Source organism: Varroa jacobsoni, unplaced genomic scaffold (genome assembly GCF_002532875.2).
Source record: "Varroa jacobsoni isolate VJ856 unplaced genomic scaffold, vjacob_1.0 scaffold_773, whole genome shotgun sequence".
Lineage (NCBI taxonomy): Eukaryota > Metazoa > Arthropoda > Arachnida > Mesostigmata > Varroidae > Varroa > Varroa jacobsoni.
In genome coordinates, this window is record NW_019213675.1 from 181,865 (window position 1) to 205,375 (window position 23,511).

General features: G+C 44.2%; 1 protein-coding gene across 4 annotated transcripts in view; it reads left to right on the plus strand.

Annotated features, from left to right (window-relative positions):
* Positions 1–23,511, plus strand: part of tup (LIM1_Isl and LIM2_Isl domain-containing protein tup) — a 93,412-nt gene that overhangs the window by 52,992 nt on the left and 16,909 nt on the right. For all 4 annotated transcript variants that reach the window (XM_086969684.1, XM_022838734.2, XM_086969685.1 and 1 more), the window contains one exon: positions 7,328–7,749. In XM_086969684.1, coding sequence (XP_086825810.1) covers positions 7,328–7,749 — 422 coding nt within the window. The remainder of the gene's footprint in view (positions 1–7,327; positions 7,750–23,511) is intronic.

A 23,511-nucleotide genomic window follows, 5' to 3' on the forward strand; every position in this document is an offset into this window, starting at 1 on the left:
CAGCTTTGTGGTGCAGTTCTGTTGCAGTAGTACGCAAATAACGAGCCCGACGCCACGACGTTGCTTTCGAAGCTGCCAGCCTCAACCGGGCAGGACAGGGCGCCCGCATCGTTGAGTGCTGCTACTATTGCTGTCGTTGCAAAAGTAGAAATGAGCTAGCTGCTTATGGCGTAGTAGTAGTTGCGCGGCTTTTCGTCGGCTATGGAACTTTGATGTGGCTGCTGAAAGTTCGGATAACGACGGCAGGGCATTCGCCAGGCCTGCTGGAGCTACTACATCGAAAGCTTGCCCGTGCTTCTCCGAATGAGGACGCACTTACGTGTTCCACTACAACGACTTCTACGCTCGCTCAGCTCGTCGGCGACTACTACGCCTGCCATCGTTACTACTCTAATGTAAAAGAAGGGTCCCTAAGAGCATTCGTGTCATTCGGTCAAATCGGACGGACCTAGCAGGCAACGGTACTTGGCTAGGTCTAATTCTACCTCGATGCGGCTACATTATAGACGACTTTTTTTCCTCCGTACAGCCTAGTGTTCCTAGTATATACGATGCAAGACAGGTTTGTAAATGGGAAACGGAGATAGCGCATACTGCACAAAGCCACAATGGTATATAATATAAGGAAAAAAATTACGAGTCTAACTGTATCGGGATACCCGGCAACTATTTGAATCTCATTGAATTTTGCAGTGGTATACTCTCTATTGGAGCGAATACTTTCTTTGCCTCGACATGGGCGGAGAGAAGTGCTGGCTGAACTCATCAGAAGCACAGATCAACAGCAGCTCGGTGCGGCCTATGCCGTCATCTTCGAGTCACGTGCGCATCGCGCGCGTGGGACTGACTCAATCCAATGTCCAACAGAAACGCGACGGCTAAGAGCTACTATTGGCTTCAGCTTCTTCGGGTACTCTAATAGATAAACCTCGAAAGCGGTGTTCACCGTACGAGGGTGTATTAATTTGGAAGATTTTTATCGAGCCATACAAGCTGCCTATAGGGACAAACACTGGACTATGGTGTGATGGCCGTCAAGTACCGTAGGCAGCAACAGCGGCAGTATCGCGGATCGTCGAGTGTCTTAAACTCTTGGTAGTAGAAAATTCTATCAGGAAACGAAATATCCAAGTGTTGCGGAACTGAGCTTTGCCGGGAGGCATCGATTTGAGATGGTCCACTGATGCCGGCACGCGCCAGGGGCGTGATCGGTTCATGCCGGCACTCGTCACTCTTTCGACGTCGTCATGAATGATTTCGAAGCAAAAGTAACAGAGTATTAATCAATTTATCCAAGGATGCATCTAGTCAATAGTGGCAGCGGCGACAAGCAGTTATACCTGTAAGCGCAACGATTCGGCGTACCGGAATATCCTTAACTATTATTACTAATACTATGATACTTATTGTGAAAAAAATTGCCTATTGGGAAATTGTGACGTTTCATCCCCGAAGCAATTTGGCCTTGAAGCAGTTATGATAATCATTACTGGTTATTTTCATATCTATCTTTCTAGATCATTTTCATTAGACCAAAAGTAAAATAGCTATGTTCTTTACCACATTTCTTAATCTAGCCTTAATGTTAGCCAGAGCCCTCTGTGCTTACAATGCTGGTATTAACCATAGCTCGATATTTGTTTAAATCCGGTCTATGCAAACTTGTCTATCTATCTATCTACGTGTGCGTGTGACTACCGCCGCCACCCTTTCGTGACCCATTGACCGGATTCTGTTTGAAGTAAACCATCGGAGTATTTCTACTGAAGTAAACTATATCGTTGACCGATCGTTTCTGGTGAGTGAGAAGAGGCAGCGAGCGGCTACTACAAGTGGTCCTGCGGTGCATTTTCCGCATATGATCGTGTATTTGTTTTTCTTCGTCAAAGTTATTCATAGTTAAGGACCGGCTCTGCAAAGCTTTCTTCCTAGATCTGGAGAATGTCAAGCAGGAAAATCATCACGCGCATATTCAGATATAAAGACATAGGCAATCGTCTATCGTCAGCTAATCGCTAACACAGAGCCTATTGTTACCTACCCAGTGTTCAGCTTGGGATATTCTAGCAAAGTTTTAGACCTGGACTAGACGGTTTGTGGCTTTCGGTGTCGCTCCCACCGCACATTGGCTCAAGTCTGGGGGGCGAATGCGGGGGTCAAGTCACGCACACGAAGAGGCCCCGAGCTAAAAAACTGAAGAGGGACAGCGAGTTCAGCCGGCGAGAGTGAAGTTTCGAGAGTAACTGCCAATTCGAGGGTAACTTACTGCCTTCAGAGCCGTAGCTGTGACGGCCCAATGAAGTTGCGTGCTCGCAGATCAGCCGTTCCCTCAGCGGGCCCGGAGAGTGCACGCGTTTCGGTGGTCATTGAAATAGTTTGGACGGGGTCCTGATTAGATAATGCCAAAACGATGTACTTTTCTACACTGTCTAGCATAGCACTTATGTTGATCCGTTGTTGACTTGATCGTCTACTGATATCAAATCGAATTTACGACTTCACGTGCATTGCTAAAATGACAACCGCTTACTTGAGCAGGAGATTATGGACGAACGGAATCTTCGAAAAGGAGTAACTGTTATATTCAGACGCTTCTCAGGTATTCCTCTACCGCCAACTCAAACCCCTTTGCTTCCAGTATCTGAAAGCCAGACTAGTACCTAATGTAAAGTTGTGTAGCAGCCAAGTTGGTTGGGACCACAGCGTTAGTAAAAAAACATTCAATTTATAATAATTTGACTTGAGCCAGAATTTAAGATCATATGACGGCCATTAACACAGGTGTTCGCATCCCGGTAAACCAGCAACATATTAATCAAAAACTAGAAAATTGGGCCTTGCCACGATTAGAAATTGGGATTCCGGACAGTGACGTCCAAGGATCCTAAACTAATCCGAGAACAGCATACGCAAGCTTTTGTAGCCAGTAAAATGGCTTTTAGATGAATGTATTAAGTGCGACCGTAAGAACTGAGATGGATTTTCAGAACAATTTAAGCACAGTTTCAAACAACGTTATCGATTACCAACAGCTTGCGGTCTCACAAGTCTATATCTATATAGTACACAAGAAGCTCAGTGTCTCTAGGGTGCGTTCTAAGCAGCTAAATTCAGTTACATACGAACACTGACAAAATTCGTCTGCTAACGAAGGGCAACGAATAATTTATATTTTCGTCAGAACTGCCTCGAAAGCTATACCGTTAAAGCGTTATAAACATGGCTCCAGCTCTATTTTGCATTAGTGTCCGGTTATACAATTTCGGTGTGATAACATTTTACTTTGAATTCAACATTTCCTGTCACGTTATTACTGAAGGGATATTAGACGTTATAGAATTTACCTTTATAATTTGCATTATTTATTTTAGAGCTGTACTATCGTTATAGTTCATCATGTATTTCACACATACACACGATTACTTAATTCAGTTAATTACAACCAGTTATATATATATATATAGCATGCCTGCCCGTTGGCCGGCCTCGGCCTGTTTCGACCACAACGTCTGTCTAATCTAATGCTACCGGCTGAAACAGGCCGCGATCCAATGATGTTCTGAAACTTTATCTCTGACTCTGCCGCGTTAGATAGGAGCAACAGTGCTACGCTAAGGAGATAAGGCCCGCAGAGAGCAGATGGTCCAGCCGCCGTCTGGCCACATCTGCAGCGGCAGTGTTGTAACTCGTCGTTGTAGAATGAACGAACGAACGAACGAACGAACGAACGAACGAACGAACGAACGGACGGACGGACGGACGAACGAACGAACGACTACGGGACGCTCATACCGCCTAACGGCCCAAACAAACACTTTGAATACATTCACCAGCATCATCAACTACCTGCTGCCTCTTCTATCGGAGCTTGTTCTGGCCTTACCTGCCAGATTATATAATACTGTAAATACTGAGTGACAATATCGGTGCGTCGGCTCTTGCTGGCCGCTGGGACAACAACGCCATGGGAACATTGTGGGAATGATTGCTCGTGCTTAATATAACCGTCGCGCTTCTCGTACGACACCTAACAACTCCAGACAAAAAAACATGCATAAGAAATAATTACACCAGTCATTATGTACACCGTGAGCGTTCTCTTTAGTTGTTATTATGAGCTTTAACCAAAGGACAAATTCGCTTTTACGTGAACGGCCTGTTTTTATTATAAATAAATGTATGTTTCTAATGGTGTTATACAGGTCCTTGTCCGCTGTTGTATGCACCAAACCAAGCGCCCATTTGCATGTGGACAAAAACACGACGCAGGCAGAACTAGAGATTCGTTCAGATAACATTTTACAGTATGCCTACTCACTCATTTAGAACAGAACAAGATTTAGCAATATCCTTTATACGATAGTATATAAAGAACAGGTTGGAGTCATTAACGTATCATGCATCAAGTACATGTCAGGAAAAGATCAGGCGCATCGAAGGATCAGGTGTGCGTCATCTCATATCCATAATTCTGTCACTAGGCGCGTCCTCAGTCATTGTCAGTAGTGGCCGCTCCTATGCCTGACCGATTTAATATTTATTGCTGTTAGAGCATTACAATGATAACTAATTGAGTTCACCAATTTCTTGCTTTGTAACTCTCAATGTACCTTTTAATCCTTATAAACACGAAAGAACTCACGACACCAAGGTGCAGATTACAAATAGTCCATTGTAAATGAGCAAAGTTTGAAAAACGTAAGGTCAGTCCTCAACGACATGCAGGTTCCATCTACCAATCAATACTTATTAACTTAAACCGTTGATAGACTGTCGTTGCTTGTCAAAACAGCGATCGTAGAGCGGACTGATGAGAAAGGCTCAACGTATTTGGTTTTTTGCGTACTTACATTTTAGGTAATAAATAAGCTCTCGAATGCGTGGGCACCGTGAGATGGGTAGAATTGGGTGGGTTACTAATTCTACTACGTCTGCATACCTCGTTGCTCTATCGTAGATTGATTAAGGGGCTAGATGATGACACGTCGTTCAATGTCTGTATTGCGGTAACAACGGCAACGGAGACGCCCACACGAACATGGCGCTCGCCTGCGACGAAGCGGATCGTCGCGACGTTGCGTTCGCCTCTTGGATGCAATGATTATAAAGCCGGTAGATCAGCGTACGTACATGGGTCTGTTAGCCACGTGCTCTTACCGGCTTATACCTTCAACGAAGCCAAATTGACATAAAGGCGATCGGAAACTTTCTTCTAGAGGTATTAATGCCGCAAAATGCAACATTTAGGGAGCATCCGTTAGTAGAGCTGATCTCGAACTGAGTCCTTTCAAGCAGATGACCTATAGACAAGAGAAAGGGGTGGTCGATGTGCAAATTAAATCAGCCGTGGCAGCAGTACTAGACAAATGAAGCTATATGAAGGAAACAGCTGGGTAGCGTCCGATAACCCATACAATAGTTAGCAGTAATTAAGTAGTAGTGAAGTAGGGAATGCCTTTGCGACCCAGTGTACGATGACGTCAACGACTACAGGAGATATAGGGTGTACAAGCACTACGAGATCGTCTAGACGATCAAATCGGAATAGATATTATTCAACTAGGCATTCAACATCATATATATTGTCAATCAATATTGACACACTTGTAGCCCCCTATACGACTGATAATAAATGCATATTCCTTCCAATTATCTTTGCCATAAAAGTATGTTCAGCTTCTCTGAATAATATTTTCCCTGCAGGTTCGCCTCAAGTTCCCATACGGCGCATCAATGTACACGAGAAACAAATGTTACTTTCTCGCTGCCGGTAGGTGCATATAATGAGTGGCAATCGTATACGCTGACTGTCGCTAAAAGCAAATTAACAGGGAAATACAGATTGGGTGTTCATCGAACGGTGTACCCGATTTAAGGGCCTGAGCGAGACCGCGACCCATCGTTTTTCGTTTGGTGGCTGTGTACTCTCAGTGAGAATGGAGACGAACGGTAGGTACTGCGCATAAAGCAGGTGTGCTAGCCATATCTGCTTCTGGTACTTCCTGCATGGCGCTGATGCTGGTGACGCCTTGCAACAGCGGGCACTATGGACGAGGACCAGAAAGGTGGACGAACAGCTCGAAACGACTAAGTGATTGGTGCACTTACTTAGCACACAAAGAGCCGCCTTGCTAGTATTCAAAGAAGCACACCCGCCATCCGCGTCGCGTGGCGTGGCGTGGGGCTGAACAGTGCATGTGTCGAAGGGCGTATTGGCGGCAACAGCGGCGACGTTGGTTTGCCCGATTGGAAGGATGTCATCATCCTATATCAGTTGTTGACGCGATAATGCGACTTCCAGCTTTCCGTCGAAGTTACTCACTTTCAGTTATTTGGCAGCGATATGATTGAATTTAGTGGCAGCCCCCTAGCGTGCAGACAGAGGCAGGCGGGAAAAAATGCTAACTATCTAGCGGAATGGCTCATTGCTGCGGCACGAATCCAACAATTTGGCCCGAGATGTCGATCTAGCGATTGGAGATAAAGATACACTGTCGATCGATCATTTCGCGAGCTAATCTGAAAATGCGTTGAGAAACCTTGAACTCCTACTGTCGCTACCGTTGGCGTCATTCGATGTTCCGACAGATAGGGTCTTTTATTGATATTTAAAATGCATCCGCACGTCTGGCAACATGTACTCATGAGTCTTTCAAACGAGTCTATGGAAGACTCTAGCTATCGTATTTGCAAGGATGGAGGACGCGGGAAGAGGTTAGAGGTTGTAAAACAGGAAACAAAATATAGAAAGAGGTTAGAAAGTTGACGCACGGGAATTAGACCATTAGCGGAGCACGACGATATTCTTCTATCTGAAGGAAAAGCCTATGGAACAAACAGAAGATTGGTATTAATAGCACCGATTCACTATTGCTGAAACGGACCACGCAGACTGAGCTTGAGTTGTCGGGTTCCTTGTGGCCAATTTCAAAGCCACGATCCCATGAGCTGATGACCCGTCATATCATTACTTTTGCGGAAATCTACCAGCAACACTGTTGGTATGTATATAAACGCTGAGCCAGCGAGAACCCATCGTACGATCATATACGCATACACACACATACAGAGTCAAAGCAGTAGTTGTTACTGTTGCAGTTAGTATTATTATGTGGTGGTGGCAATAGTGTGATGATTTGCTCGAGTGACAATGATCGGCACGGATAAGTTATTCATCACAACGTCGAAAAATGAACGAGAATCGAAAAGAGAAACTACAATACTGTTAACGGCTACCAAGTTACTCATGTTACTAAGTGTGCGCTTAATTATCTCGTATGTAACGCGATTCATTTCTGCCCGTTCGTTTTCCGTCCTAAATTTTCAGCGGACGCGGTCCAATCGGTGGGTGGCCCCCGGGGCGGAGGTGGCGGTGTTGTCGTCGGATCGATATCGTCCGTTGGGGGGCCGCCCTCGGCCGGCGGAGGGCATGGCGGCGCGGGCGGCGGCGGCAACAATAACGGCGTCGTCGGCGCCGGGGGCGCTGTCCGGTCTCAGGGGCACAAAAGCGGTCGGAACGGCGGCGGGGAACACAAGCCGACCAGGGTGCGAACCGTGCTCAACGAGAAGCAGCTCCACACCCTGCGGACCTGCTATGCTGCTAACCCGAGGCCGGACGCCCTGATGAAGGAGCAGCTCGTCGAGATGACAGGCCTGTCCCCCCGGGTGATCAGGGTCTGGTTTCAGAACAAGAGGTGCAAGGACAAAAAGCGCTCCATCATGATCAAGCAGATGCAGCAAAGCGAAAAGGTAGGTCTAATGAATCAATCTATCTCTATTATTACCAATGAAAATACGGATCAGAAAAATGATTACAGAAAATAGCCATTTAGGGAAAACGGAAAAAATATAAGAATAATCCTTGCCATAAAATTCCCATCACAACGACAGCTTTGCGGCATAATGAATACGACCCCGACAAATTACTAGGGGCGTATGTTAACACTAAATAGGAATTCGACGAGTACGCTCAATATGTAGCACAGTCTTGTACTTGTGCATAGTCGCCCCCTATCTATGCTATACCGAATGCATGAATGAACACAATAACGGTGAATACTTTTGTGTTCTTTCTCCTTCGCATTGGACTTTTTTTTTCAACAGAAACGGGCAAAACGTCCACGTGTAGGACTTGTGTCAAATAGCCCCGTTGTCGTGTGTTGTGCTTGTGGACGAAATGACCTACGTTATACGGCAGTGTCGTGTCGTTCACCTACCGGAAAAAAAGCTTCTTTTGCGGCGGCCGGTTCCTTGTTGGGCTCCGCCAATGATCTCTCGAATGCTGGTGCCAGGGAGGCGTTAGTTCCATTATAGCGAAACGGTTGCCTCTTTGGTGGCTGCTGCATCTGCTGCTACTGTCGCGGTGAGCGAAAATGGATGCGCTTTTGGTTGTACGATTGACAAACGCGATGACAACAAAGGCCGTTAAAGCGAATGATGGTACTGAGGAACCGGTGAACGCGTACCATCGTGGCCACACATATTATAATCTATATTTTTTGCTCATCGCATGCTGCTATTAAACGCGTCTAATTGTTGCAAAAGTTCTGCGGCTGTCGGCTGACGAAAATGTACATTTCATACATTGAATCATGCGCGCTTCCATCGAGAATGACGCTTTAACCAACGATGGATGGTCGAGTGCCACCGGCGTTACCATCGCTTTGTTACTCTTTGTTTGTCTGTGTGCGCGTATAGTCGATTGTATTGATAGCTGCACAGGCAATGAACAGATAGACGGTCAGACGGCGGTAGCGCGCGAGGGGTGGCAAAGGTAAACAGAGGCTATCTACTAGGTTAGCTCAATTTTGAGATGGAGCTATTCAGCGTTATTTAGGTTATGAAGGTTAAGCACACATGAAATTGACATTGTCCGTCGATGTGGGGGTTGTGTATGCGAACATTTATCTTGATTTATAAAATGTCGAAGATATCTAGGTCCATAAAGAAATTCTTTGAATCAACACTAAACTGAAAAATATGTATTCCTACGAATGAATTTCTTCTGTCGTACTGCTTTCTTGCTTAGGGGAATAGGAAATTTTATATGGCCGTTTGTTGATTTAATCACTCTCTACTGCCGTTTGACAGAATAAGGGGCCTTCAGCGCCTGTTAGCATATAACGAGAAGTCGCCTGATTTATTGATACAACACCACAACCAGTTTTTTTTTTTTTTGTAACTGGCTGATACACCCCATCGACGACTGCGGCGGAACCGCGAGCGTAAAAAATAAGAAGAGTTAGATATATCAATTACCTGTCGTCATTCTATTTGAGCTGTCCTCGAATGTTTGCGCTCTCCGAAGTGTAGAGACATTTGCCGGCGCGGTTGCTACCCTGCTTGCTTTTTATGCTTGATTTATCTATGCCATTGAATCTAAACGTGTGCTATCCACTCATCTGAGGTCATGCCCTCCAGATCTCAGGCAGTGTGACATTGCCATCGTCTTGTTTCTAGCAGCTGCCAGGGCTAGGCCACTAGCACTAGGGGCAGACAGGTAAACAGGAATAGACTGTGTGTCTCAACGAGCTCAATCTGCTTTGGACATCTCCTATGTTATTTGACGGTCGCATGGGAAAACGTGTTTGCTCTGTTCGGCGGCTTAGGCTAGCGGCCGTCAAATGGGGGCTTACAATCGCTCACAAACACCCGTCGACATCCGATTTAGCTATTTAATTCTGGATAAGTACATTGAGTGAACATTGAGGTTCACTTACGAGGCGGCGCAACGCAGGGGGGCAACAAGGCCCAACTGAATCAGCCGACAGAAGTTACGATGACAATCAGATGGGTGCTAACGAACAACAAATGAAACTCTATGTTTGAATCTGGCAAGAAAATACGAAGAACTTACCTATTGAACAATTACAGGTACATTCAAGTGACATAGAGACCAAATAAGAACCTTTGCGGTCAGCACTGTTACTGACTTCAGTATGGTATCATCTTTATGACACCGAGTTTCTTGTTTGCCTCTCAAATGTAGCCACGTGCAAAAGTATACGTAGCCATCTAAGCCATGTATTTGCCACGAACATAGAAGTACATAAATAAGCTGTCGCTTTTAACTTGCGGCCTTGATGCTTATATGATCGATTCTGGTTTGACAAAACGTTAAACATTTAAGTAGGGTTTACTCCTGCATCAACGACATTTTGTATACACTTTCTTTTTCTCAAGTTACACCATGAAGTGTACACTTAAGTACGACATTACATACAATATTCTGTGGAATCGATTGCTTGAGATTGCTTTAAATGTCACAGGGGCATTTTACTTTGCAACAAAAAATATTTGTTCTGAAGACTTGTGACGAATGCTTGCGTTTCCCTCTTTTGGTTGGAGGCTCCAGCCAATGGGTGCCAAAAACTTCGTGAACTCTAGCTTCTTTGTATTGAAGAGGAAGGTCACATCTTCCATACGATGTTTCTGATCACAGCTCTTCTGCTTGCCACAGTTTGGTGGAGTTTTTGTTACAGCCAATTTTTTCCGATCTGGGCGCTTTTGGCAGTAGTGAGGGCGCGGGGTAGCGACCCATGGCGAGCCGCCCAAATTGCCATTTCTTGAAGTCGGTTTCTCTTGTCCACGGCTGGCCTCCGTTGGTCGCCCTCTCGTGGGCTTCTTTTTGATACCAGTTGTTCCCTGCACGATTCCCTTCCTTTGCCCTTCCGAAGCTCTTGTCTCTTATAGTATCTGCTGTAGCCTAGCAAGCCGAGTCACCGCTGCAACATCGACGCAACCTCGCTTTTCCGCCCCTACATCGAACTTCTATCCTGGCGTCAACCCGGGTCTCGCCACTGCACTTAGCTAATGAGGACACCAAGATGGGTGTCTAAGATCTGGCGGCCAGGACAAACAGGGCCGTTTCGTGGGTCTAAGCTAGGCAGACCCGGGGTGGACCAGGGTTCGTTCTGGTGGCGTTGTCGGCGCTAGTTGAAGGCAGATTGAGGCAAGATGGCCACAGCGACCAACCCAACGAGGGAAGTTTGCCGGCTTGTGGAGTAGAATCTTTCAGATAGGTATATAGCTGGGCCACACACACACACGTCCACCATATACATACGCACAAATATATATATATATAGCACAGGATACTTAAGTTGTCCCTTTAGAGACCGAAAGCACTAAGCCTTTCGTGCCTCACTGATACAGCAAAACGCTTTTTAATAATGTTTTACTAAAAAGCCTGATGGAACGGTAAGCAACGTGCGTATCGTTGTATCGTAGAATTAACTGTACGAAGCCATAGGCCCACTGCCGTGCCTCGTGCTAACAGAAGACGTAAATCTCACACAATGTGAATCAATGATACTTCGATTTAGAATGATCGCCTATAACGTTGACAAAGAAAGGTCGATGGGACGTTATGTTTGCTTATATTCACTATCCAGCTTCTGAAAAGCAGCTCTCTTCCGGGACGTTAAGTTTCTGTGAACTTATTTAACCACGAAACGCTGTAATAGTTAAGGAAAAACTAGCTCACTGAACTCTTTTATTTAGTTTAACTTCAATATGCTTACCTGTATATAAACAGTACAATAAAACAATATTTGAACTTCGATACATATATTTCTACTTGCAATTGAATAGAGTGGATACGCATAAGCATAAAACGCATGAGATCACCATTTGTTTAAATAAGCCAAAATTTAAAAAAGAAGTTACCACTAGCCGAGTCAAATATTATGACATTATATTAAGGTTTGTTTTACGACAATGTAAGCATGGTAAGTTACAATATATGCAGATGCACATGTTATTAAATTTCCGCTTCAAAAAGTATCGTTAAATCCACATCTGGTGTACCTAGCGGTCATACAGCGATTTGCGCTGGATATATCCTTCCACTAATACAACTAATTGCTTTTGTTTCAAAAACTCGTAAGTCAATATCAGCCGTTTTGGTATTATAGGGCTCGATGAGCCACGACGATTCGGGCTTCTGCGTAGCCTGTACTCAGTAAGGAACGCTGTCTGGCAGCAGAAAAATAAGCCAGGACCCTTTAGTGAGGTGCAGGCCCATAACCCTTCAAAAAGGCCAGGCCCGAACTTATCCAGTGTTGATAAATAAACTTATCCAATATAGATAAATTGCTGCAGGCAAATCTTTCCAATAGACATGTAGACTGCAGAAGGCCGTCGACGCTATCGTTATGTGAAGTGGCTTAAGCGCAATTTTTAGTGATAAGCTTTGCGAGTTGTTAATCGATGCTGGAACTGTTGAAACTGATATTCTCTCTCGGGTACGCGCTCCAAATGACTTAGCACTTGGTGCCAACATGACGCGTGAGTGCGTAAACTTACTAACGTACTTTATAATTTGCCCGTTGAGTAGAGGTGATGTTGATTCGGCCGGTCTTCTTCCTCTCCAAAAATTCATAGTTTCTATTTTTCGTATGGTAATTCCTAATCCTATGTCAAAGATGCAAGTGTAGGGAATGGCTGGCCGAGGTCGTCCGCGTACACACTGAAGCTTTAGGTTTTCATTCAAATTCGTTCATTCACATGAGAGGTACATTTGTCTCGAGAAACAAATGAAGCTATTAAATGGCCATATCTATTGAAGCTATAGAGGCAAAGTAAGTTGCTTAGGTCACACACAGTATGCATACAAATATAGATATAATTTGTATTATGTGGCGTGACAAGTTCCATCATCTTTCTTCCTACTTCAACCGTAGCGTGATAACTTGAGCACGAACAAGGTCGATGTGGCTGGCGTTCGCGCGCGGGTGCTCACCGCAAAGAGAGACGATTCAGGGGCAGTACCGGCCAAAAAAAAGGCTCCGATTTTCCACGCATTGATATTGAAATGAATATAAAACCGTATAATAGTTTGTTTAGGCTGCGTCTATCACGTATGTATGAAGCGTGTGGATGTCACTGTGTAGTTGGCTCTGAGGGAACCCACAATATAAAGCTGATGAAATTCCCAGAGGAGAAATACGGGACATAATCACTCCGTGCTGTCTTCTTTATTCAGTCCTGCGTAGCAACACCCAGTCAGCGTACCCCGAGAACGATTGGCAAATTATTTACAATTGCGAAGGTGCCACAGAGAAAATGGGGGAGCGGGGTAGAGAAAGCGAATTTTTCTCGTCATCTCTGCGTGACGATAAGTGTCGGAGAAGATAAGTTGAGTTCAGTCTAATGCGGGTGGCGCGCACTGTCAGAGGGTTTATTCTAAGTGATAGATAGGTTCTCCTGCGACTACCAATTATCGAATTATTGTTGACAATCCGGTTTGGCCCTGACGACAATGACTGATAATGCTACATAAATAAAATGTACGGTTGTCAGCGTTCGTTACCAACATCGAGCGTGACTTTCTGAAAGGCCTTCCCTTGGAATCTGATCGTATTTAGCGTGTACAGATAGTTGGCTAACAGGAGCGGATGTCCAAATTTTAGAATGACACCGCTTTTTCTTTAATTGTAAAATATAAACTTGTCGTAGGAGAAGGAGGAGAGTCAATATACGTCCCTAACGTACGTGCTCCGGTATGCTAAAACGCTTGATCATCCTGATTTAACTTGGATTGGCTTAGCACTGGGGCAGGATTACTGGAAAATTAAATGTGTCACTCTATATATCGTACTTACTGCCCATACATATCATCGGAGGCAAACAATACAACGAATTATTATTTATGTGACTCCTACTACCGTAAAAATGTAGAATTTAGCAACTCGTTGGATTGTCCTATATGTGTGCTTGGTGCACTAATTCTCCACACAGTAAATTTGCAGTGTTGTTTTTTGTCTTTAGTCAATCTCTGCAGATATAGTGTTGTGTGAGCTGACGAAGCATTTCCGAGCGCCAAGGGGGCTTGCCTATTCGAACGACCGCTGTTCTCGTGGTACGGTAGTACAATTCGTTGCTCGTTCTCTCTGACTCTTCTTTCTTGTCCAGTGTCATAGCGGCTGTGCATCACATGGAAGCAGACCGTGTGCCGCTGTTGCCCTATTTACTGTTGCTCTTCACTACCGTATCATCGTCGTACACCACGACGGACCATAGGACTGCCCATTGGTCGTCCTAGCTAGCCCAGCTAGTCTGACGTGTAAGAGCATCCGTCCTTGTCTTCCTGCAATATATATATATATATATATATATATATAGTAAACGTGGTGTATTTGCCTAAGAGCTTTTCTTAGCGGGGCGACTAGTCGGTGATCCTCTCAGCGTCAGTGCCTGTATTGTTCTGCTTAGCAAAGTAAAGCGGGTCCTATGCGGTATATCGGCTCTGTTTCCCCTGCCGGGCGCACGTGAGGTTGTGTTTCCTTTTTCCGCTATATCCGTCTCTGTACCCAGAGGAGACGACGATGAAGTGCGCCTGCCTCAGCAGCCGATCGCTAAGGGAACAGGCCAGCGAAGCACAAGACAGGAAAGGCGGCCGGGGTCTGGGGAAAAGCTCTTGAAGTATTTATATAACGGCGGCGGCGACGCCCTTTTTCGACTAAGGCCTCTCAGCCTTTTCAAACACACTCGGGCGAGTAGCTCTTTGGTAGACTATCATCGCCGCCATTGGCCGCTCGTGGCCGTCATTAGTTCTCAGCCTCTCGTCGAAAGAAGAAAGGGTTTTTGCCTGCTCGTCTCCTAGCGTCTCTGCTGTATATTCACATTTGAGATTCTTTTTACCAATCGTGAGACTAAATAACCATTAAATAATGAAAAAGTCAAAAAGGTTGTGGTAGCTGAGTGTAGAAAGTAAGCTCAAAAACAGGAACTGATAACATTGTTGCTATGGTTATTGTTGATACGCAAAGCATCTTTATATTGTACTTATATAACTACGATTTCCTAATAATGAACCCTTAATACTGTCGATACCAGCGCAACACACGTTATTAACCTTGTTTAGTAACACTAACGTTTATTAAATATGACAACGCAGGTCTATACGAAAATAACGCATAACAAGATTACTTATTAAGTCATTATAGAACGCTGTCTTTTTGACCAGTTGGACAAATTATTATTGCCTTTATGCGGGGGTAGTTGACCGAACGGAACGGTATATATATATATACACAATAGTTTGATAATGTGTTTCCACGAGGGAAACATGTTGAGAGCATATACTGCTTGAGTCGACAGAGATCACATGCGTTCTAGTAAATGTGATCATTTTCTCAAAACGCCCTACCGAGTGGGAAGTCGTAGGCAGTGATGGGAGATTCTGCGCGTGAATTTTTCATCATGCATACTCTCTCCCTTAAGTTTTAGCTCCCAGCGGTGGACAAAATAGAAGGCCCATGCGACGAGACGGCAGACAGCACGCGCACACACACACACTTATCTCAATACGAGATGATAAAAGCTCAGAGCTGAAAGACGAGCGTTGAACGGCGACCGGGAAGAGGCCGAGAGCGGAAGTCTGGCGATATCGTCTCATCCCTGTGCCGCCTCCTCTCATCGACAATATGATGGGTCAAGATAGGTGATTCTGTAGTAATCTCAAGGTGACAAGGAAGTTGGATTCGAATTATAATGCCCAACGTCATTTCATAGGTTCTGTAAGAGGCATAGTAATTCGAATTTCGTACAAGCGTGATTTGTCGAACTGAAAGCTGGAATTTGATATATCAGGTTTTGCTTATGACCTCTGCTGTCAGTTAACTGAACCTTTCGACTACTATCCCAGTTGTGGCCAAGTTGTGGGCAGAACATGTGGGCGTGGTAATAGCCGCCGTTCATTATTAACATGCATGTTACGCTGATGACTTAATATGCGCTCAGTGTGCTGTCAAAGCCCAAACGGTAATAACCGCCAATAAGGATTCGGTGTGGGAATGTGTATCACCAGGAGCAGTTTTCATTAGGCGTGGCATAAAGGTGCTTGGGTTCTCTATATAGCTTCGTCAGTTGGGTCTTGCAGTAATCTTAATTCATTTAAACTGAGACAACAATATAGGCTCCTTATATTCTGCGTTGTTTTGTAGATCGCTATACGTGTATCAGCTAGCGGATGACCTGAGGGCATGTAATCGTTCAACATGTTGGTTTCTGTTTGCCAGTTGTCTGCTACTTCCTTCTTGTTCTGAAAGGCTAAGTTCTATGGTTATAGGTCACAGTCATTGTAGCGTGTTACATGGTCTCGTGTTTCTTTTTGCTATTGTAGCCTATTATTAGTAGCGGTACTTATTCCGGTTGCTCGAATCGGTTGATTCTTTTTCTTTATTTTTCTATTGAGTTATCATTGCTTTGCTGTCTTCCCTCAAAAAGACGAGTCTGTGTAATGATCTTGTCTTGTACGTCTTACTGACAATTGCCGCAGTAGAAAATTCATGGCTTTTCCTATGCTGTACCCTCTTGCGCTATTGCGATTTTTGCCTTTTCGCCACCGCCTACCTTCAACAAATATAACAAAGACGAAGAGCTGCAATTTTCAGTTCTCCCACAAATTGCGTCTGACGAACAACGTTAATTTTCTACTCCTCTGGTGCTGGTGAGGTCCCTGATACTGCTGCCACTCTTGAAGTTGAACTTGCAGTGCTGCTAGGCGGACCGAATCACGAATCATCGAACAGTCTGTCGCGTTCCAGGTTATTTCACTCTGTAACGGAACGAGCAGGGCTTCCTTCGATCCGCTTCTTGCCTGCACTGTCAGATGCTTCGTATCGGTCGTTTGCATTATTTCCTCCTGCGGGCTAGCAGTGTCGATCCTTGACAGCGCCAGCGGCCGACCATTAGCAGAAGCGTCAGTCGCAGGCATGCGTCAGTGTCCTCACCCGGTATCACCCCCAATTTCATTTCTGGTCTCCGTCCCTGTGTATTATTTGCCTTCACCATTCGCTGTCTATCAGCCCCTTTTTTTCGACGACAAGGAAGGAGATTCGATCACGAGGAGACGATTGCCAGTAGAGCAGACGACAATTGCGAGGAATTGAGAAACTCTAAATAACCCCTGGTAAGACCTGCTGCCCTCTGCACGAGGCCTTTACAGTGTTTGTGGCACGTTGATCCCAAAGGTAAGAAGGAGCTAAGTGTTTCCACCCGTAAATCCAAGAGGCGATCTGCTGGCGAACTAATACAATCAGTCTATGACCTGGTTACCTTAATGGCTCTGGTGAGGTTGCTATGGCACGGCTGGAGTAATGTTGCGTTCCGCTGCTGTATGTTTGCGCTCTGGATCGTTTCCTCATCAGGAGCCTGTGGATCCCAGACGCGCACCCGAGACCATATTTGTTGTCGGTCGCCCGCTCGATCGGAAATGAAGGCAGTAAGATCGTTTGACAGGCAGATATTCTACATTGATATACTAAGTCCTGTCGGTGCTTGTATATGTGATCAGCAGTCCTTGTATTTTCGAATTATATTGCGGAGAGTTCTGAAGCGTAGAGTAATGTTATGACGCTTGTGCTTCCTATTGCCACGGGACATCACTGTGAAGTGAATACGCCCGGCGACATATCTTATACGAATCGACGATATATATGGACGGAGTTTCGGTCAACTAAATAGAAGCGTTTCCACCTACCTACCAGTTGAATAAAGTACTAAGATGATAATCTGTGAGACCGCAGCCTGAACCTTTAACACTGGCCCATATACAGCAAATCCAGAATCACCAGTTAAAATATCCTAAGCAATCATGAAACGTCATACTTCATCGAATATATTGACCCTGAAAACATGCACAGGATCGTAATGGTGTAAAAGCATGATGAGTTTCTTAAGGCCGATATTGAATGTCACTCCTGTAGGACGACATGAACACAATTATTATGGAAATTTTTTTGTGCATCTGAGCGTCTTCAAAACTAGCGACCTGCTGGCGGTTCCAATAGTGCCTATAAGCACCGTCGCCGCTATGAAAACATACAGAGCTGTTCATTATTACAAGCGTTGGCTTCGGATGTTGCGTATGCAGCAACTGACTCAAGCCTGCCTGTCCGTCCAACCGAGCAGCTCTGAACTATGCCACGTGAACGGATACGACTGTCACGTGCTGCACGCAGGGAATGTATTGTCCAGCGCCGAAGCCATTTGCCTGTCGATACGTGCATGAATCCATTCCATTCTCCACTAGCTATTGCTGCCGCTCGGATGTGTACCATCCATCTAGCTACCTGTCGAGTATGCGCAGAGGCTCAGCGTCTTTGGGTGTATGTGTGTGCATTTATCCGTTTGTCAACCGGTATGAACCCGGATAACTCGGGAGTGTATACATATGATGATCGTCGCCACTCGACAGCGTTCGGCTTTCACACTTCAATGATCGCTGCCTTTGAGGTCCGCGCTTCGTGCTTGTCTCACGCTGGAGTAGTTGTTGCTATGAACAATTTAAAGACGAATCACAGCCTCACTGTGCGACCCGAACAGCAACAACAACTGCAATAGGGTAAAAAGCCTATCGACTGCAGAATGCTCGCGAGCAACGTTGTTCGATCACTAATGCAAGGGGTGGACGCGTAAGTGGATGGGTGATCAGAACGGTGTCTTGCCAACGACTTCGAACGCTGGAAAGCAAATAGCTAATGAGGGTATGGATCAATTTTAGTTGACGTCTGTAAGAAAACAAACAAATAGATGGACCGTAATTAAATTCACAAATAGGGAAGGAATGGTGAAAATATAGAGCTCTATCGGGAAAAAACGCCACCAGCCCCATAATAAGCGTAAATGCTTTCCTTAAAAGCAGTTCCGGCTGTATAATTGAATTATTTAATTTGAATAAACTTCCAAATCGCTTCACAGCCGACACAGATCTATGAGGTTATTATTTCGCGCTTCACACACAGTGAAACTATATTGCGCATTGTGTTTGTATATATTTCTCCTTTAGCTGAAATAGTAAACAAACAACAAACATGCAAAAGCTATTCAGGATTAACTAGGGAATAAGCTGAACGCGACGATACGCGTATAGAAACAGAGTACGCAGATATGGTGAAAGGCTGAAGATCGGTACTCGAAAACGATCCTTAATCGATCAGTTGACACGATTTGCTCCTAGCGCAGTATTTAACTAACAAAGCAAAACAAATGATACTAGCACGCATTAAAAATAGTATAAAATGAGTAAAATTTTAAACTATACTTCTCCAATCATTAGGTGGCGTTCAGACGATTGGACATTCCCTAATATGCGTTTCTAGACCTACGAATAGGTATGAGTTCAATCGAACACGACGGCGGCGGCTTCCATTAAGACGGGTTTTGCAAGGTAGGTCTTCGACAAATATGCGACCCTCTACCGCTATCTGCAAATAGGAAGAAGGGAAAGGGCCCTAATTGAAGTTAATGTGCGGAATCCTATTTTCGGTACCAAAAGGCAATGACAATGTTTCACGAGTTTCTTATTCATTATGGCTGCAAAAATGATTCATTATGAGCTTCTACAAATTACTATGTGTTCGCCGTCACTCATAATTCAAAGCCAGTTTACTTTGCGGATCCGGTGAGGAACTTGCAAAACCAATGTTTGAGGTTTTAATTTTTTTTTTTCAAATTTTTAAGGTCAAATATGCCGGCGCCATTATTTTTTCCCGTCGGCGTGAGGCTGTGTTATCGACCTTTTGCAATACCCTGTGTGGGATTGTCGTAGAAAAGGACGATGCTGTCTTATCTGTCGGGTGGTTTATTTGCTCGACGCAATGGGGCCTTTGCGCAGAAGGTTCTTTCGATAGACGTGTCTCTTGAATCCATCTACATCCTTTAGGGCACCTTATTGACGTAAGGACACCGCTTCTCGTCATCTGTGAGTATTTGTGTAAGACATTATTATTGTGGACACACGTTGCGCTGAGTGTTGAGAGGCGATGAAAAATCGTGTTTTTTGTGATCGCTCTGCTCAAATGTATAAACTACTAAGACGCCTAATTTTTGAAAAAGCTTAATTAAGTAAAAATAGTTCACTATAGTCACATGATTTTTAAGCCAACTAGCGGATCAGTTCCGGCCGCCTCTCTCAAAAACTTCTCATTGACTTCTAAAGCAAGATAACTCAATGCAAAATGTGATCTTTGGACTTAGTAAACCTTTGCCTTCCCTTTTGAGAATATTGCTTACGATAAAAATATTTCGTGTTATTTAAATAGCTTTGTAATCTAGGCAGATGTTGAAATAAAGTAGGTCTTGAAACGATACGTTGGGTGATAGTAATTTTTAAAGACCAAACGAAAAGACAAAGCAAACGTAGTCGAACAATCTAACATTCAATGTAGAGAGTTTTCCCCGTTATCATTGAGTGTCCTCAAATGCAGAGAGACCCCCCCAATAACTGAAAAAGCTGAACTACTAACCCTGTATCAGGGAAACACGGCAGAATGAAAACATTACCTGAACTGCCAACGAACTATGAACGTATAGGACACCGCCCTCACAGCTGGTAGATTGAACCTTCTCTCACACTCACTGTTACGCTTCGTTTAATGCCTCAAACGATGTTCCCTCATTTTTGCTGTTTTTGTTGTTCATAGGCAGTGAATGTACGTGCGCATGATAAATCTACTGCGTGCGTTTGTAAAAGAACCCTGTGTTAGAACGGTCAAATAGATGTAACTGGCCAAAGAGTCTCTCTGTAAAAAAATTCTGTCCACGAGATTGGGCCGATTAGCATGGAATGTGGAATAGTGAATTCTAACCTTGCGAACTTTTTCTTTCGAAGATTTTTCTTTTCAGTTGAGGTTTGTATTTTTATTATTGCTATCCATGGCTTTCTGGCATTTGGATGGTAACTTATTTGCTCCGCCAATGTACAAAGTAAATCCTGAAAATGTCGAAATTTGAATAATTTTTCCCATCGAGAAAATGTTTTGCAAAAATTTTCGGGGGCAATTTTATGTCGTGGATTTGACGAATGATTCAAAGCTGTCAACTACAGCCCGCCCCTATACTTTTCCCGCCATTGTTTGTGCAATAGACTTCAGCCGTCGCATGTATTTTTTGTTAATCATTTACTCCGACTGTGAATGAAACTATTCAGGGGCAATCGACAACTCGTAAAGCTATATTGGGTAACATCTACGCTAGGCTACCAAAGGGATACCGTAAACCTTTGCAACTGTACAGTTGCCTGGGGATGATTTACTTACCCACCCATCGACTAATATGCCTGCCTGTCATAATCGTAGAAAATTTATTTTCATCAGAAATCATAGAACAAAGCAACAATGATTCCTTGCTACAACGTAAGAGAGATCAAAAGCAAACGTTTTTGCATCTGATCCTCGTCCAAATCATGTAGTGCCCATTTATCCAGCTTTTTCTGTTTGCTGGATCAATTCAACCGAGGCAAAGTATGATATGAAGTATGTATATGAAGTATATACATTAAACCTCAGTGTTAACATCCCTAAACTGGGTCGGCCTTCTTTACAGCTCTAAACACTTAACTGCTTATCTTCGTACAGAATTTTCTACGAGACTCATTCTCGAGTTCAAAATGCTCTTACTGGAACCTTTTAAAGCAATTGTACTTTCCGTATTAGATCCACAACTGGGTACAAGGCTTCTCCGACAACCTATCTCTTTAAGATGGGGTTCATATTTGTAAATCACTTGAATTTTTCCATTTTTCATGACCGATCGCAATTCGTTTGACCATATGCGAGAGAACGATCCCAGATTGCAGTAAGTTTAACTGCGTTCGGGAACCATTACGGCGGTGCCCAATGTTGCGCCGTCATAAAACAGCGCCAGTTAGAAATATAAGACGAACTTTCTCGCGTTTTATACTAAACGAACAGATAGGCTTCTCTTGCGATAGAGAGCTTCGAACCTAACCGTTTATGACAGGGTTTGGAGGGTGCATATGACGCTCTCTTAGATATGTATATTTAATAGAAAATCAGAAAATGATGTTTTGTACAAGGATACAGGAACAAGTTGGCATACAGCTAGTATGGCTTCCTCCTAGATGGTCCTGCTACATATGTAAGGATACCTGTTACAAGTACCCCGCTGAAATGATAGAAAAATTCTTTTTAATCAAATCACTTCGTTGCTGTTAAACGGCATTTTTCGTCTATTCATGGTCCGCGTGTTCGTTTGGTCTTTTGGACTTGGGTTTTTTCTTGTTGAGTCGTTGAACGTTATCAAGTCAGGGTGTTCAACGCGTTCTGGGTAGATAAGAAATCATACGAAACAGAATATGTGACTGATCTATGGCAGCTGCTGGTGTAGATGCGTCAGGCCAAACCAACCAAGCAAGCAAGGGATCGTTTAGCACCAGGACAGATCGCTGGCCTCCGGCAGCAACTATACTATTTAGCTCGACGATACTTTCGGCAAGTGAAATCAGTAGAATAATATGTATGAGTATCTATACTATAATACGTAGTATTTCGAATGTTATTAGTGGGAAGCGGTCTCCTGCTTTACCCCCAAAACGTGATTGTAAAATACAAATATGCTCCCAGTTGCTTATATCATAAGCTATTGTAGCAGCCATTAGCTTTTAAATAATTAAATAATTAAAAAATCCATAGTAATATTCGTAAGAAGTTACCGTCTGAAGCAAAAAGAAATTGAAGTTTAAAGGGAAACTTTGCAATGCGAAAATTGGCTTGCCTGTTTTTCATATGCCTTCATAGACGTTCAAATAGAACTGGCCTAACGAGTAGGACGGATTGCATCATTCACAGCACTAGCCCCGATCCCTGATCTGAATTGGTCTGAATGGTTCAAATATCAATTGTTCCCAATCAGTTTGATCAATGCGTTCGCCGTAAATTATTGGGAAAATCAATCGGACGACGAACAGAAAATACAAGCTATGAGAACATACAAGGTAAGGCTTACCTCTCTCCCTTCCCCGCTGCTACACCCCAGTCCCTATACGAACCCACAACTAGGCTAAGAGAATGGGTGGCCAAGCACGAAAACGTCACAACGCAGCCCCGTCTGCTAGGATAAAACCACTACGATTAGTCAAGCACCGAGGTGAAATCCTCTACGTCTTAAAATGTACGTCCCCTTGTCCTTCTAAGGACAAAGAAACAGATACAGCTTATATGGTGCAGCACTGGTTACGGTGACGAAGTAGTAGCGGCAGCATCACCCCAGCTCCTGACATTCCCATTGTTTTCTTGTCTAGACATCATCGGCACCCCGACTGACCCCCTACAGCCCCCTTGATCTCGTCTGTTCGTACACTGGCTGCCCACTGTTCCGCATACAAATATAGAGAGACACAGAAACACTTACAAACTCACACAATAACTGTCGACATCCTATGTAGCGACCGTACGCTCGCTCAGTGGAATGCTTTTACTCAAATACGCCCACTTCACTCGGCCAGTGGCCAGCAACCTATAATTTAATCGAAGCCGCAGCGTCCGACGTAGCGTGCTTGCTGCCGTAGCTGTGGTTGTAGCAGTTGTAGTAATAATAATAGGCCGCATTTGTGTCCGCAATATCTACTAGAAACCCACGATCCAACTACCCGTCGCTTAATACGCCAATAGCGACAGCCGAAACTCACTTGCTAAGTGCTTCATCGATCCACCGTCTTAAATTCGCTATCTCGACATCTAGACGCGCAAGCTCGCTAAGTATTCA